This window comes from Solanum pennellii, chromosome 11 (genome assembly GCF_001406875.1).
Source record: "Solanum pennellii chromosome 11, SPENNV200".
Taxonomy (NCBI): Eukaryota; Viridiplantae; Streptophyta; class Magnoliopsida; order Solanales; family Solanaceae; genus Solanum; species Solanum pennellii.
The window spans coordinates 46,870,611-46,889,235 of NC_028647.1; the positions used below are offsets into that span (position 1 = coordinate 46,870,611).

General features: G+C 35.0%; 1 protein-coding gene across 5 annotated transcripts in view; it reads right to left on the minus strand.

Annotated features, from left to right (window-relative positions):
- LOC107004566 (eIF-2-alpha kinase GCN2) overlaps positions 1-18,625 on the minus strand; it is a 59,276-nt gene that overhangs the window by 13,245 nt on the left and 27,406 nt on the right. For all 5 annotated transcript variants that reach the window (XM_027913107.1, XM_027913108.1, XM_015202812.2 and 2 more), the window contains 11 exons: positions 14,923-14,977; positions 14,651-14,820; positions 10,116-10,300; positions 9,078-9,223; positions 8,738-8,987; positions 4,355-4,637; positions 4,130-4,232; positions 3,543-3,623; positions 3,390-3,446; positions 2,934-3,065; positions 2,757-2,840 (listed from right to left, as the gene is read on the minus strand). In XM_027913107.1, coding sequence (XP_027768908.1) covers positions 2,757-2,840; positions 2,934-3,065; positions 3,390-3,446; positions 3,543-3,623; positions 4,130-4,232; positions 4,355-4,637; positions 8,738-8,987; positions 9,078-9,223; positions 10,116-10,300; positions 14,651-14,820; positions 14,923-14,977 — 1,546 coding nt within the window. The remainder of the gene's footprint in view (positions 1-2,756; positions 2,841-2,933; positions 3,066-3,389; positions 3,447-3,542; positions 3,624-4,129; positions 4,233-4,354; positions 4,638-8,737; positions 8,988-9,077; positions 9,224-10,115; positions 10,301-14,650; positions 14,821-14,922; positions 14,978-18,625) is intronic.

Below are 18,625 nucleotides of genomic sequence, written 5' to 3' on the forward strand. Positions count from 1 at the left end.
GACTTCTTTTATTTTCCTCCAACATTTGGAAGGGAGAAAATAGACGAGGGTTACTCGAAAAACCCTCCTAAGGCACTCGGGGCATGGGAGCAACGGAGGGGAGAGATTACAACACAAGGGAAGTGAAAACGCAAGGAATTCTGATCCTTGCTCGTCACAGTTGTTCGTCACAGTTTTCTCGCATGGGGTCGAAAGCTCATAGGCTTGGTTTATCACTAATGCTTGGCGTGCAAGTAGGCTAGATTTTCTTTAACTAAGTAACTAGACTTGTTCTTACTACATTATATCTTGTGGATTTTCGGAGGTTGCATGGATAGGCCTTCGGGCATGATGTCTGGACAGTTACATTAGCAGCTAAGGTGGTTAGGCTGATTGTGGTTGTTAGCTAAGACGGTGGTTGTTCTATGGTATGTATGACTGGGTGTTGTATGGGCACGGAATTGAGGGCAAGTTTAGAATTATCAGAATCAGCTAGAGGTTACCTCTCCGTAGGTGATGGTTGTATGTTTTCCAATTTATGTATGTATGTATGTCTACTCCTTTATAGTATCACTTGTGCAATACATATTGGGGAAAATATAAGGATATGAAATGGCACCATGTTGATAATCTCATAGAATGAACCTGCTTACTTTACTTATAGTTTCAAGTGTTGTTCATTGTGATTCTGCATCTTGTTTGTGATTGTTGGTTTGCTCGGGTACCACGCGAGTACAAGAATACTAACGGTTGGCTCGGATACCACGCCTAATATGAATACCTACATTTGTTAGCTCGGGTACAGTGTTGGTACACTAACAAATTGTGTGGGGGTTCCATCATAGTACAAAATTTACATGTTGGTTCCATGAGTGAACTGAGTTTACCTTTTCATAATGTGATCAATGCATGTTTGTCCATGAGTGGCTAGGATTGTGTTTAAATGTTGGGGTGGTTCTTGTATAGACCGGAATTGCATGTTAAACACTATAGATGATGTCTTAAGGATCCCTGAGTGGTCCGAGTACTTGAAAGGTGAGTTAGGCTCAAGTATGGGTTTGTGTTTGATCATGTGAGGCACGTGAAAGTTAATTCTAGGTGAGGACCGCGAGTCTAGGCTATGTTATGCTTGTGATTATAATTGTAGGTTATTTATTTTCCTAAATTGTGGTTGCTAGGTCAGGCTGATAATCGACGGTCTAGTGCATATTTTAAATGTTGGGACTGGATATGGTCGTTTAGTGTTTAGAACGCATCTGATAAGGGGGATTTGACTCAATGTGGTTTGCTAAAAAGTCTTGCATGTCGTTAACTAGAATGGGTCAAAGGTCAGGGTGTTGGCATGAGAACTTGAGGGAGATTAATAGGTTGGTTAACATAGTTGGTCATGGTCCTGTGTTCGGGAAATCTCTATGTGATAAAAGGGTTAGGTTATGATATGATATGAGGATGGCATATTAGGTAAGCTTGGGAAGCCTTAGGGTGGCATAAAGGTAGGCTAGGGAAGCCTTAGAGTGGCCTAGTGGTGCCATGGTGGAGTTGGTAGCAGAAGTAGGTGGGATGACTTGAGATAGAATGTACGAGTTCCAAGAAATGTTATTGTATTAAGAATGGTAAATGGGTGGCTCAGGGTTGCAGTTAAATATAAGTTTCATGTTTCATGATCATTTGCATTATATAATGTGGTAAGTTCGGGTCAACCGATGATGCCTACCAATACATCTTTATACTAATACAACTCTTGTTATGCCACTTGACATAGTTTGGTTGTAGGGTTCAATGATGTTTCGTAGGTGAAGACGAAGATCTCCATCAATTTCTACTCTTCCTTTCTTATGGGAGAGTTGTCTTATTTCTTTCATAAATTGTACTCTTTAGAAGCTCTTGTACCTGTTTAGACTAGTTCCTTGGGGGATGGATCAGTGTATTTTCTTTGCAAAGGTATTTTAATTTCACGAATTTTGAGTAATTCAATATATATAAATAGGTTGTTTAGATTATGTTTTATTTATTTTTCCGTATGTCATGATCATTTTGAGGGTTGAGGGTTCTCCTATTTAGGTGTTATAGTAGGTGCTTGCACGGCCCAATAGGTAAGGTTGTGACAATTACTAATGTTGTCAAAGACGTGCTTAAGCCCTAAATGAAGGATCAAGGCGTGTTGAGTGCATCGCCTCGCTTGATTTGCGCTTCACTATTGTCATCAAGGTTCTAAAGCATACTTTATCCTAGCCAATAAGGATCATCTGAAGAGACAACACTAAACAATTTATATTACACTATCGTATTTTCTTTCAACTTCATTGTTCATATATTTATTCTTGCTTATAATTATTAGTCTTGCACCAAACATATATATTTGTATTTATTCTCCCTTTGTGTCTTTAATCATGAAAGCCCACGCTTTACTTGCACTTTGCTCGTAAAGCCCCAATGAACCGGAGAGCTTTTTTGCACTTTTTGCTCTTGATAATAATAATGTATCTTTAGGGTTCTTTATATCTACTTAATGTATAAAAAAGAATGTCTTTTACTATAGGTCCTCAACCCAGCTCATAAGAGCAGGCTGATTCTTTCTTAGGACCAAGCACCTAAAAATATGTTGAGGGTAGGTGGGCGAAAGACAGACCCAATGTCTTTATGTACTATAAACCATGTTAAGTTATATAGTTCCAATTTTAACTGAAGCAACAAGAGTTCCAGCATCGTATAAAAAAACAGTGCTCTATGACAAAATTAACCACTTGTAAGTTCACATTAAGAAACTTAACTCAGACCTGTCGAAGTTGTCGCCTGATGACCACCCATTTCGTCTTTCTTTCAGAAGATTGAGGGCGCAAAGAACCCAAAAGGGAAAGAAGCTTCAAAATGGGAACAAGAGATCAATACATGCTCCAAAGTGAGTTCAGAGACACAATAAGCTAGGCCACTCGACATGGCATTTCGATCGATACCTCTGCAACTTTTTGTCTGTGCTCTGGTCTGATTCCGGCCCAAGTCCAAATTGCATCCAAAAGATCCGCATGATTCAAATGAATATCACATGATTCAGATTGAAAGTAATGAAGGATAATGTCCATCGTGGCCTGTGATTAAAAGGAAACTAAGTAGAATACTGAATGTACTTGTATTACAATGCTAGCTAGAATGAAGTGCAAGACAAGGGCAGATCAGGGAAAGTAAAGGATCTTAGTGACAAAGCATTAACCCATTAAGTGACTCAACATAGTAATATCAACCATGAAAAATGTAGGAAATATCTTTACACCATCTCTGGTTAGGAAATTGGGATTCTTTGTCATCAGAAAAAATGAATCTTCTGAGGCTTTGGAAATGAATGAGTATGGAGAAATTGGTCATTTTTCACAAGATTGAGACTAACAACACAAATGCTAAGATGAGTGTCTTACCTTAATTATCTCTGCTTCAGTTAGAGCCGTTTCCCCTCCAATAATATCAAAATCCCCCTACAGGTAAGTTAATAACTAACTATAAAATTTATGAGCTAAAATATCATCATTTTTCTATTCAGTCAAAGGAAACTGCTGAACGAAGTTAAAAACCTGCAGATACCGGTTTGGGGGTGAATGACCAATTGCTCGCCTGTATACATATGCTATTTCGTAGCGTTTAAAGAATGATCTCTGAGGAGGATGAATATTTAAAATGTCAGTAGATGCTTAACTTTAACCACAAAAGATATTCTAAAAATTTCCATTATTCTTTATAAATTTGAATGTCCAATATGAACAAGTTGATGGAAACTAAAAAAGTTTCATATCAGAAAGATGAACTCCCTCCATCAGAAACTGAGGTTTTTTCACTTGGCACCGGTATGACGATAAGAGTTCAAGATCTGTACCACTTATTGTTAACCAAGGGAACATGTAGCGCAAATTAATAACTTTCACTTATTCAAAGAATAACTAAATAAATAACTGTGTAAGTGTACCAACAATAACTAAACCTTGATCCCGACTAGATGATTTCACCTATATGGCTACTTCGCTTCCAAAAGTATGAGACTTCATGAAAAAGAGAGGAAAGAAAGAAAATACTCCAATTATAAGAGAACCAAACATAAGCAAGAGAAATTATAAATATGGAATACAATTAAATCATGAAATCTGTCAATGAGCTGATGACGTACCCGATTGGCAATGATCCATTTCACTAAAGGCAGTCGAAGTTCATGGCAAAGCTCAACCATGTCTCCTCCATGAGTCAAAAGCTTAACAGAGTTCCTTTCTCGACTGAACCAGCAGAGAGAAATAGAGAAAGAGAGAAACAAATGTCAACCCAAAAAATTAAAAATATAAAAAAGAATGGTAAAATTATACCAAGTTAATGAGCAGGAAAACAGTGAAATGGACACCTATTTGGCACTGGACATTCACCCAGCATTCGCACGGGTATAATCTCTAAACGCTTTGCACAATGTCGTCTGAAGACTGCTGTGGCAATTTCGATGACATGATCACGACTCTCAGTCTGAATATCAGTCAACAGAATAGACGAGGTATCCCTTCTAGCCACCTTCGAACTTTCAAGATTTGTGTTATGGCCTTTCGTGTTTAAAGTGTGTTCACTGAAAACAGCATTTACAATTTTATCATAAACACCAGTGTCATCTGAAGTGTGAATTGTCCTAAGAATATCTGCAAGTACAGGGAAAGAAATTTATGCAAAGAAGAAAGCAACACTGCTGAACAAAATAGAGTTTAACCTAGTTCATGGTCTATACAGAAACAATTATGGGTCACACATCGATGAAAAAGAAGAGAGTGAAAGCTGGAAATATGGGAAACCTAGACTTCATCCAAGTATATGATCCACTCGTAATACTAACGCCATTTATACCTTTTGAAGTTATCATCGTCTATCATCACACATTTATGCCTTTGTAGTTTGTATCATCTTTGTCCTCTGTTTCCATTCCCATCAATAAAATCACTTTTCGAGAAAATACGAGATATCTTTGTCATACAAGTAAAGAGCGATTCATTTTTAAAGGGAACACTGATATTGGATTGATGATAAAATAGAATCATGGGTCGCGAACAATGATTTTATTTAGGATGAATAATCCATTCCTTAATCTACTGGTGAACCACTTTCTCATCCTAGATGGTGGGAGACTATGACGGATGAGATGTTTGATTGACATGCGAGTGGTACTTGGGAGCTTATTTCAATTCTTTCACTTAAATCTATTGTCAGTTATTGTTGGGTTTATGCAGTCAAAGTTGGTCCGAATGGTTAAGTTGATAGGCTTAAGGCTCAACTTGATGCCAAGGACTAAACTCAGATATGATGACAGTGATACTTTCTCTCCCGTGGCTAAAATGGCATATGTCCATCTTTTTCTATACATAGGCCTCTTTATCAGTTGGATATTGAGAATGTTTATCTCCACAGTCACCTTGGAAATGAAGTTAATATGGAGCAACCACCGAGTTTGGCTGCTTAGGGAATGTCAATGAGCCTTTTCAGTAGATTGTGTAGGACACTCTATGTTCTGAAACAGTATCCTCGAGCCTGGTTTGGGAAGTTCAGTACAATAATTTGGGAGTTGACGTGACTCCTTTTGATGCTGATCACTCAATGTTTTATTAGCTTTCTGCTCCAAATTTGTATATTTATTTGGTGGTCTATGTCGACGATATTGTTATCACTTACAATAATCAGGATGGTATCACTAATTTGAAGCAACATCTCTTTCAACACTTCAAGACTAGAGATCTCAGCTGACTGACTATTTTGTCCAAATCAGGCATTGTTATTTCACAACGAAAGTATGTCTTAAGACACATTTCTTGAGGAAACATGAATGACGGGATATAGATCCATTGACACTTCTATGGATCCAAAGGCTAAACACTTACAAGGACAGGAGAGTCACTTAGTGATCCTAGAAGATATAAGAAGCCGGTAGGTAAGTTGAATTGACATTTCTTTTCCCATGAGTGTTGTAAAGCAATTTATAGATTCTCCCTGAAATAGTAAAAGGGATGCAGTTGTCCACATTCTATGACATATAAAGTGAGCCCCACGAAAAAGGACTCTACGGGGATCAAGGTCATGAGCAGATCGTTGGATATACAGACATTGATTGGGCAAGATCACCTTCTAATAAATCTTCTACATCTCGATATTGTGTCTTAGAGGTAAATTGATGTCATGGAAGAATAAGAAACAAATGGGGTTGCTCGATCTAGCGGAAAAATAGAATATCCAACAATGGTTAGCAACGAGCTAGTCTCGGTCAAATAGTTGTTCAGAGAATTGAATTTGACACAAACGGAAAGATGGAACTTATGTGTAATAATCAAGAAGCCTTTCATATTGCGTCAAATCCGGCATTTCATGAGAGGATAAAGATTAAAATAAGCTTATTTTTCTCCAAATTTGACCAGTGAATTGAATAGTGATCAAGATTTTCATTTCATAACGTAAAATTCTGGTTCTAACCTTTAAACCTTTCAAGGTACATTATTGCATGTAAATGAAATGTGAACAAAAAATACTCTTAGGAGATAATATTTAAAAATTGTGATGTCAAATGATCAGCTAACAAATATTTCCGTCATGTTCCTCAGTGGTCCTCATTTTAGTTACATCGTTAACAAGCTTGGTAAATATGACTTATATGGACCGACTTCAGGGTGTGTTAGTATATTAATGTATATAGTGTAAGATATGAAAAATGATTATGTATAGAGTGTCCCTCATGGAAAAGGATTACTATGTATTGTGTAGAATATAACTACAAATAGGGTTCAGTGAAATGATGTAGATACACATCTTAATAATATTTTTCCCGTGTCTTTACTCCTCACAGTGTATATGGTATGTGCTAATCCTTGTGCAGATGGGAGGAGTGGAGTGAAAAAGTTAAAGAAAATTGAAAATTTGAAACTAAGTGAAAAAATGGCAATGCATCATAGAAATTCTGAGGTGACACTGATGTGTCATCTGCATCAGCACGTTTCAGAAACATGCAATGTTCAAGAAGTTTAAGAAAGTAGTTTTGGCATCTGAATGTAACCCAGTGGGGAAACGGAATGACAAAACGATACAAATAGACGTGTCTATTATTCAAATATATAAAACTGTCCACAAAGTGTAACTGGTCATGCATTATCCTAATAGCTTTACAGGCCAAATCTCAAACAAAATGAATAGCAGAACAGACATAGAGATACACAATAATGAATAGGACTTGTGTTCCCCTTCTCATGTTCATGTGTTATTTAAGCAATGTAAAAATACAACATCACCCATTTTTTAGCTCAATGTGCTTAAGACCATCTCCGACCTCCCTCTATTTCTTTCTATATTTTGGAGAGTAAAATAGACAATGCCCTCTCCAATTATACTCTACTTTGCACTCTACTCTCTATTTATAGAGGGGTGAATAGTAGTTCTCCAAATTTAGAGAACTACTATTCATGCTCTCTATTACACTTTTTGATTATTTTATAATTATTTCTATTATATAATATTCGTAATTAACATATTACAAATCATATAAGACCATTAATCAAATCCTTAATATTCATAAATTATTTTTTAATTTTATATAACATTTTAAAAAATATATTATTCAATATATACTACTTTCATATCGAAATAATAATATTTCAATTTTGTTTAAGTTTCATCACACAAAATATATAATTTAAAATTATAACTCCCTCCGTCCCATTTTATATGAGTAGTTTTAAGAAAAAGAAATGAAGACTTTTGAAGCTAGTGGTCAAAATAAGTTACAAATATTTGTTTAGCTGTAAATCACTTCATTATGAGTAAAATGGGCATTGTAAAGTTAGATTGTTACTTTATATAGGAATGTGTCATTCTTTTGGGATCGACTAAAAAGGAAAGTAAGTCATATAAATTGGGATAGAGGGAGTATTATTTTCTACTATGAAGAATGCACAAAATTCAAATGATATAAGATGAAATTTTAATTTTAAAAAACAATACATAACATAATAATTAAGGAAAAATGCTCATTTTGAACTCCGTAATGCATTATTAGAGCATTTGTGGGAGCAACGTAATAATTTTGAATGTTGAGTATTTATGCAATGTTTATGTCATTAATGATATGTATAATATATAATATTTGCTTGCAATTTATGCTATTTAGAATAAAATATAATTTTATATTAAATAAAAATTTTGAAAAGAATAAAACTTTATACTACATGCAGATTATATAGGGTGATTATTTGAAGGAAAAAAAAGAAAAGATTTATATTATGAAATAAGAAAATAAAAGTGAAATACAAATAATAATATAATATCGATGAGAGTGAAGAAGATTCCTTTTTAGAGAGTGAAATAGAGAATTGGGTCGGAGTTGATTGTCTTGATCTCTGTATTCGGAGAGTAAATAGAGAATAGGGTTGGAGATATCCCAAGTCTGTCAAAAATTAGATATTTCTTGTCTTCCAAAACTCTCGTCGTCTTCACACCTACTTTACGGACAATCTCCAATCATTTCTTTTGTTATCACTCCATAGATCAGTGTGCTTAGAAAAAGCAAGCTGGGGGATACACTCTACAAAAGAGCATTTTTTGAGTTTTGCTTATTTCATGCCAATTAAATATGCAACAAAGAACAACCATAGCATAATTCCTCTGTTGCTTTGCTTTATCTAATTTCAGATGTCAACAGTGAACTTATCTACTTAGAAAGAAGTCATAAGGAAGGAAATAAGAGTCAAAGAAAGCTATATCAACTACTTACTATCCAGCATCTCATACTCCATTCGAGGAGGAAAGGCATTTTGAAGAAGTTCGTCGGCTGATGGACGATCTGATGGACTTGGAGACATTAAGCGCCTTAACAAGGATGCCTGCTCTGGAAATTCAGCAGCCCATGCAGGAGGAACCTCTCCTTTTTGTTTTAAATCAGAAAGAACGATATGTCGCTCCATTGCAGTGTCAAAAGGATGCCACAACTCAAAGAAAACAACTCCTAAACTGTACATATCAGCCTGCGGACTATGGAGTCAGAAGCAAACTAGTATCCAAGCAGGCTTTTTGTTAAGATCAAGCAAAACTTGCTCAAAGTAAAAAATGCTGACCTTCTCATTAATCTTTGGCCACATTTGCTCTATTTCAGGTGCAGTATAGAAATATGTACCAATTTGGCCAGTGCCATCAACAGAAACTCCTATCATCTCGGAAGCATCCACATCCTGGTCCAGCTGCTCTAGTTTCAAAAATTTGGCTGAAATTTCAAAGAGTAAATACACCATCTGTTTCAATTCAGATTCCTGCAACCAGGCAAAATAGGACAACCGGGAATACAAGATAGTTGTAGGACACTAGAAAAAATCGCAGAAACTGTAGATTGGTTGAACAGGGTAAAAGTTGTTGGTTCATTCAGTAAATACTCCAGAATATAAATTAATATAGTAAAGACATGGTCAATTTGTCTTACATACTGAACATAAAAGACACCCTACAAACAAGGGAAAAGATACCAGGACAGTGTAGGAAATTTCATTCCATGTCCAAACATGGATTTTTGAAATAGTGGAAAAGTTAGTGGTATCTCTCAGTTATCAAAAGTAGTTTTACGTCCAATGATAATCTCAAGTGAGATTCAGTATTAAGTGCAAAACTCGCATGCCTTATATTCTGAACAAATTTCAGATTTTCCTCTTGGGATCTGAGAATAAGTAACCAAAATCAAAGATGGACACTCTCCACATTACTCACATGTCATATTTGCATATAAGGTTCTAGCAGAGCTTTTGGCTACTTCAGATTGGACAGTAAGAGTTTCACAAGGGAATATATTATTTCGAAGTCAATCATAGATGTAATTGTAAGAGTACTTTCACAGAAATGATATGATTGTAAGAATATTATCTGGTACCAATATGACGTGATAACACATTATACTATTTGTTGCTTGGCGATAAAAATATATCCACTTAATTTTTGTATCAATCTCTGATTCTAATGAAAAGATTTAGGGCATTCCTTTTGCTTCTTGATTAAAGAACAAAGCTGCTTGAACATCGCCGTATAAATCATGAAGCAAAAGATAAATACCTCGGTGAAGCCGAAAAAGAAATACTTTTACAAGTAAAGAAAATGAAACAAATGCTTACCAAGACCAAAATCCCCGATTTTAATGTCGTTGCGAGCATCAAAAAATATATTATTAGGTGTCAAGTCCCGATGAATTATGCCTTGTCCATGGATATGTGTCAAGCCTTCTACAATTTGTCGGAACAAATGCCATGCAAGTTCCTTGTCTAAATGACTATATGATTCAAACATTTGACGGAGAGTCCTTCAAAAACATAAATGAAGTCCGTTACTTCTAGCTGTGAAGAAAAGAATGACAGAAAGAGGAGAGAGAAAAATGTAGAGTAATGGTTATTTCCTCTGTTTAGCAAGGAGAAAAAAAGGAGAAAGAGAACGCGTGGAATTCTATGATTCAAAACATCTTACTGGACACCAGGCAATCTAAAAATAGATTTGGGCTCGTGGGTAATGGGTAACCAAATTTCAAATTTGTTTCGGGGTTTGATTGATTTAAGTTAGGGTTGTCTTTGACTTTGATTGAGTCTTAAGTTATGGAATTGAGTTCAATAGTATTTTTTATACCATTGAGTATTCTGTTTTTTTAAGAAAGCTGACAGTAGTAATGTAAAATCACCAGTGATTTGGGCTTGGGACTTCCATCTTGGAGGTCTCAAGTTCGAAACCCCCTGCCAGCGAAAGCAAGGGCTTTGCCTTCTGGGTTGAGCTCGTCGCACCGGACTTGCCTAGGCTTGCGAGCTATTGCATAGGAGCAAGGGTTTTACCCTGTGCACACCCAAAGGGTAGCAGTGTTTTGGACGGCGAGAGGCTACAAAAGGCGACAAGGGCCTGCCTCACCATGCCTCGCCGCTCGCCTTTTTGAATTGAGGCGCCAATAAATACCAATAATTAAAAATATTTAATTGCACATATAATATTCAAAATTTCAATAGCAATTACATATATTACAAATACTATAATAATTACTATAGAAAGAATTAATTTTTTTTTCAAAAAAAATAATGGACAGCAGTCACAAACTCACAGCACAGTGAAAACAGAAGGCATTTTACAGTAATCTGGGATTAAACAAAGAGTGAAGAAAATAGAGGACAAAAGATAGTGAAGAAAACTTGAAGAAAACAGAACTGAAAGTCTGAAACAAAAATTGAAGAAGAACAGAAAAAAAAGAGGTATACCTCAGGTCTTCAGCAGCAGCAACTCGAAGATGATGGAGACCAGGAGAAGAGATCGCGAGGGGAAAAGAGTCGGGGAGAAGAATGCGCAGCAGCAGATTTTGAAAATATTTAAAAAAAGCCCTAATTTTGACTAATATTGTTAAGTCAAATATTTTTTTAAAAAAATTAAAAAGGCGCCGTCTTTTCTGGCGCCATTAGGTCGCCATGGGCCGCCTTTTGCATACAGCCTCGCCTCAGTGGGGAATGGCGAGGAGGCCTCGCTCGCCTCTCGCCAAAGGCGATGAGGCGCTCGCCATTCACACCACTGGGGTAGCGGTTGCGGGTTTCCTTGTCATAAAAAAAATAGATCTCCAGCGCAACAATATTTGCATTTCAGAAAGCAAAACAAAAGTGATCCTTAATCTTCTTACAAGGATTCGATAATGTCTAGTAAAGATTCTGCTACTTCCGTGATTTCTTCTTTACACCAAAACTAAAACAAAAGAAACAATTACCATGAGCCTAGCAATGATACAACGTTTCGCCTCATTGTATATCTTATTGTAAAGTTTAAAGCTTAAGTTTTAGGAATCTTCCTATAGCTATCACATTGACCAATGTTTTGACATATTAATTTAAGTAATTAAATATTAGGTGTACTATATTATATGAATATCATTAGATTTATGAACTTTGGAGAAATTAAGACTTAACCTTAGAAAAATATGAGAGTTGACATGTTAATTGACATCAAGATTAAGAACTTGGTTATAGTAATATGGGTGTTGTTAGTTTTGAAATCTTATTGTGATTATTTATTTGAATAGTGCATTGATTTAAAAGCACAACAAAAAGGGAAGGCTAAAGTCTCAGAATCATTTGATTATTTGAGGCAGTGAATTTCTCAACTCTTGTTAAGTGTATAGGATTCGATAATGTCTAGTAAAGATTCTGCTACTACTTTCTTCAAAACATCTTGAGTTCCTTCCCTTCCAAATTGTCCACCAAATACATGCAGGTACAGCTTCCCATCATACTTTCTGCTTCACAGTTTCTCCCATGTTCTTCCAACCAGATAGCAATTCTCCAGTGTCTTTGGGATAAGCCATATGATCCCTTTCATACCTAAGAACAATTTCTATAGTTGATCCGTTACTTCGCAGTGTAAAACTAAATGGTTGGTGTCCTCTGCATCCTTTCCACAAAGGTAACATTTTGAGCAAAGTTGCAAACCTTCTTCCTCAAGTAGTCAAGTTATCTTGAGTTAGATATGCATCTTTAACCATCAGCCATGAGAATCAATCGATGTTGATTTCGACCTTCTAAATGTGCTTCCCAGGCCAGATGATTTGTTGTCCAGTGTCACTTAGAACTATGATGTTAATCATTGCATGATGATTGGAAGAAGAATATAGAGGATCCAATCATCATATAATGACTACTTGTTAATCATTAATGATGATTGGATGAAGTAAAGATCGCAAAAGTAACAAGTTTCAGCCAAACGACGTAAGGATTGAAAATTAAAAGAGAAACACTGAGGCGATGTGCACGTTTGGCACAAGAAAGGCGCCAGTTGCCTGAACCAGGGAAAAACCGTAAACCCAATATGCACGCTTGAAGCAGGCATAGGGCCAATGTAAGGATGTTTTGGAGTAAAATGCATGCAATGTCGAGGCGAAGCGCCAAGATAGGCCAGGAAGTCTGGAAATGTTATTTATTTTGCACGACCTGGGGCTCCTCCAATTCGATTTTGGATTGACTTAGGACATGTCATACACCTATAAATACACTCTAAACACAAGCTCTGAGAAACTTTTGATGCTGGGAGAGCAAGGAACAGTTGTGGAGCTTCATCGTTCATAATTTCTTCCGTCAAACTAGTTATTTTATGTTTCCTTGGATGAATTTTCGTATTGCTACCATGTCTATGTGGAGCTAAACTTCACATTCAGGGTTGTGATTCTTTCATGATCATTGTTATTAAGATTGATTTTAGTTGATTAATTTATCGTAATTGAGTTAATTTTTTCTCTCTTCATCTTAATTATTTGATCACCAATTGAACACTATCCATGGCTCATCAGAACTTGAGAGAGGGAATTGTGAGCACAATAAGAGTGCATAAAGTTTGTTCATGAACATACTCATCGGGAATTGTTTGGAGCTTGAGGATAGAATATACCCTTTAGCCTTGCTTATTTAAATGCAGAGACTTGAATGTGTTCTACTATTTTTGACGACCATGGAAATATAGGCATTAGAGTAGTTTGAACAGACTTCTACACGATTCAGAAGATACTCATAAGTTAATAATAACATGCTGGAACAACCTTTCTCAAATATTCAATGGAACATGGTTGTTATCCAATAATACTGGCGGATACAATTATCATTATGAAGTCAAGATTGAGAATGAAAGATGCGAGTAACTAGTTTGAGTTTGCTAGGCTCATTGTTGATAACTTTTTGGAGGTGGCCAGCATAGCCCTTAATGCTAAGGAATACAAATTACCACGTATGGGTGTGTGTTAGATTGAGCATGCTTTTATTATTTAATTGTATTATCAAAATGCCCTCTCACGTGCGGGTGTAATTCTTTTTCATGAGCCACACATGTGGAAATTCTTTTCGAAATAGGTGACGGTGAGATTTGATCTCAAGACCTTTGCATTCTCTGATACCAAGTCGAAGTGTATGACCATCTCAGCTAAAAGCTTAAGCTGTTAGAGAGAGCACACTTATTATTTAATTGTATTATCAACAGTAACCTTAGAGGAACAATGAACAGGGGAGAATGGGAGCAGAGTCGGTTCTTAGCAGAATCTGATAATTCTCTGCCTTTAAGTTGCAACTTTTATTTCTTTCCCAGATTTGTTTGGAGCATTTGTCCATTCTCTGGCTTCAAGATGTAACTTATTTCAATTTTCCCAGGTTTGTTGTGATACTACGAGCATGACCCCTGTGAGACCAATTTTATCTTCTTTATGAAAAATAGATTTCTAGAGGTTGCACGTACTATAGGCGCAATAAGGCAGAGCTTAGCTAAAATGAGGAAGTGACTTGCTCTATTCAAGAAACAATAAGAATCCCAGAGAAAGGATATGAAAAGGCAGGAGATATAATTAAATCCTGCACATGGAAGACAAGCAACACCATCTAAGTAAAAGAAAATAAGAGAAGGCGATGAGTACCGGAAGATTAGATGAAAATTCAAAAGAAAAACAAATGATTTGAAGGATCGAGGAAGATTATGAAGTAAAAACAGTACGTGTAGGCTCTCCCAGTTTTTTCACAGTTTAACTCGAATAGGCTCTCGATTCTCATCCCTTTAACTTTTCTTGGGTGATTTTGATATAAGTGGACCTTTTCCTTTTGAAAAGAAAGGAAGTGGGGAGGGGATGCAGATAATCTAATAGATAAGAAAGGAAAGAAAGAACCTTGGGCAGTATTCCATTTGGATATATAGGTAAGTCGACTCAAGCTTATTGTCCTGTCCAAGATGGTCCGACACACTCCTATCCACATAGGAGAAACTAGAGCTTACTACTGTTCTGGAACCGCAGCTGGAATCATCACAGGAGACAGTGATGCCTGTTTCAAACCATGCCTGAAATGTTTGAGTAATAGACCATTTAAACATCATAGGAACCGTTAGTCAAACAATGGATTCCAAATGCTTGCACAGATGAATTCTTTTATATCAGATAACCTGGTAATAACGAACAATGTGTTGATGCTGCAACCGGGAAAGTGTGGCAACTTCCCTGAATAAATGAAAGAAGAAACTTCTTGAAATAACACAATGTCAAGTATTTAGCGAAAAATAAAGATTTTGATTCTAGTATTCAGTAAAAGGAACTCTGCAACAAGCAGTTTCTACTGACATATAGAGCATGTGATGGACAACGATGAATACTGACAATGGCTAACATGAAACATCAAAGAGAATTATGTGAACATGCAGAAGGAATAAGATATAAAATAAGAACAAGAATCTTATCAGAAGGTAATGTGGGTACTACCACATGCTTCTTCATGATCACAAAACCATCTCATCAATAATTTTTAGGAAATGGAAATGCATAAGAAAATCCGCATAGGGCTCATTGCTTATATTGCACAGTTTATAAACCAAGAAGCACAAAAGCTTTTTCTTTATTTTCCCCTGACATACCAAGTCACAGACGAAGTATCAAATTAATCATGAAGAGACTATGTAACGAACCTTGCTTTGCAAGTATAACGGAAACAAATGAAAAGTTGTAGGAACACTAGATTGTACGAAAGAAGAGAAGAAAGATATGGAAGAGAGAGTGCCTCTGTGTGTGTGCGTGCAAGCACGAGACTGAAGATATAACCAAGATGGAAAAAGAAATCAGCATAGCAGGAGCCGTGTAGGTTATAGGAGAAACAGTCCCAGAAATGTCAAATTAGATAAGGCCAACTAGCTGCCAAGTACAAGCACTACTGAGCTGCGTAAGAACAAAAGCAGACTAACCTATCTATCTATATTTATCTACCTATATCTATCTATCTATCTATCTATCTATCTTCTATACTATCTTAAAAATATGAACTCCCTAACTTGAATGTTAAATTACTATAACAGCCCCAACTTAAATCACACAAATCAGTATATCTTTTATCTTTTATATTTTATATTGTATTACATTTATTTATTTTATATATATATATATATATATAATAAAATATATTAAAAGCAGACACTTTTCCGCATTGAAGGGTTGTGACTTTTTCGAAGGGCTGTGACTTTTTCGAAGGGTTGTGACTTTTCGATGAGTTCTGACTTTTCTATAGGGTTGTGCCTTTTCTAACTAGGAACAATAAGCACTTATTCATACTACCCTTTGTTTTTTATAAATAGAGGGCTTCTCTCCCATTTTTAAACTACAAATTTCCTAAGTTTTCTATTCCTCTTCTTCAAATACACAATTTAGTACATCTTCTATGTTTCATTTTATATTATATTTATTAATTATATATTATATTTATATTATATTAAAAGAAGACACGTTACATTGAAAGGTTGTGACTTTTCTAAAAAGTTGGGACTTTTTATACGAATTTGACCTTTCTAAAGGTTTATGACTTTTTTGAGAACATGTTCATACTACTTTTTTATGACAATAAATAAAAGAGGTTCTCTCACATTTTTAAACTACAAATTTTCTAAGTTTTCTGTTCTTCTTTTTCTCCTTAAAACACCCAATTTAGTACATATTCTATTTTCATACTATATTTATTTATATTATAAAATATATTTAAAGAAGACACATTTCACATCGAAGGATTGTGACTTTTCTGAAGGGTTATGACTTTTTTAAGGAGCTGAGACTTTTCTGAGAGTTGTGACCTTTTCAAAAGGTTGACTTTTCTGATGTATTCAGATCTTTTCAAAGGGTTGTGAATTTCCCAAAGGGGTGTGCCTTTCATGAGAAGTCATAATAAGCACATATTCATACTATTCTTTGTTTTCGGGTTCCCTCACATTCGTAATATATATATATATATATATTAAAAGTAGACATCTTTTCACATTGAAGGTTGTGACTTTTCTAAAGAGTTATGATTTTTTCGAAGATTTGTGATCTTTTTAAAGAGTTGTATGACTTTTCCGATGAGTTGTGACCTTTCTGAAGGGTTGTGACTTTTCTAAATAATTGTGACTTTTCTTAATACATGTTCTTACTACCATTTGTTGGCTATAAATAGCGGGGTTCTCTCACAGTTTTAAACAACAAATTACCTAAGTTTTCTATTCTTCTTCTTCTTAAAACACCCAATTTTGCACATATCCTATATTTGATACTATATTTGTTTATTTATATATTATATTATAAAATATATTAAAAGAAAACACGTTTTCACATTGAAGGAATGTGACTTTTTCGAAAGGTTGTGACTTTTTCAATGTTACTAGAGTCAAAAAAAAAGGTTGTGACTTTTTCCAAGAGTTAAAACTTTTCTGAAGGGTTCAAACTTTTCCAAAGAGTTGTGATTTTTTCAAAGAGTTGTGACTTTCCAAAAAATTGACTTTTCTGAAGAGTTGTTACTTTTCCAAAGAGTTGTGACTTTTCCAAAGGATTGTAACTTTTCATAAAAGTTGTGACTTTCTCAAAGGGTTGAGACTTTTCCAAAGAGTTGTGACTTTTCCAATGAGTTGTGATCTAGCTAAAGGGTTGAGACTTTTCTAATAAGGCACACTAATTACATGTTCATCCTATTTTATGTTGGTTACAAATAGAGGAATTTCCTCACAATTTTAAACTACAAATTTTCTAAGCTATTTTTCTTCTTCTTAAAACACTAAATTTAGTCATATTCTATATTGCATATTACATTTTTTATTTATATTATATTAAACAAAGACACATTTTCATATTGAAGGGTTATGACTTTTTCGAAAGGTTCTGATATTTTCAAAGAGTTGTGATTTTTTCAAAGAGTTGCGACATTTTCAATGAATTGTGAAATTCCTGAAGGTTATGACTTTTCTGATAAGGCACAACAAGCACATGTTCATTCTACTCTTTATTGGCTATAAATAGAGGGTGCCCTCACATTCTTAAACAACGAATTTTCTAAGTTTTCTATTCTGCTTCTTAAAACACCAAATTTACTACATATACTATATTTCATATTAGATTACATTAATTTATTTATAGTATATTACAATACATAAAAAACAAACACTTTTTCACCTTGAAGGGTTGTGACTATTCCAAAGGGTTATAACTATTTTCAAAGAGTTGTGATTTTCCTGATGAGTTTCGACTTTTCTAAAGGATTGTGACTTTTTAGATAAGGCGTAATTAGCACATGTTCAAGCTACCCTTTATTAGCTATAAATTCAAGGGTTCCCTCACATTTTTTAAACTACAAATTTTGCTCAGATTTCTATTCTTATTCAAGTGTTATTTGTAGTTGTTTAGTGAGTTAGAAGTTCAGTGGAATTGGAACACCCCCTAACTTGAATGTTAAATTAATATAGTACTCAAACTGAAGACACTCAATTTATTATATCTTTTATATTTTATATTTATTATTTATATTTATATTGTACTAAAAGCAGGAACTCCAATAATACAACAATAACCAGGCAATGAATTATAGGGGAGGAGAAGGTATATTTAAGAGGTGTAATTAAGAGATTGTAAGTCTCTTTTTTATTTTTACACATCACTTGATTTTAAAATGAGAAATTGTCTCTATCCTGTGCGCACCCAAAGGGTAACGGCTACAGGTTTCCCTTGTCATCAAAAAAATAAGAAAACTGTCAAACAGAAAAAGATATAATTAGAGGTCATAGAGAATTGTCACGTCACCTTACTAAGTTTTATATTATAAATAGAATTGATATAACTATTTTTGGGATATTGATTTCACAACTT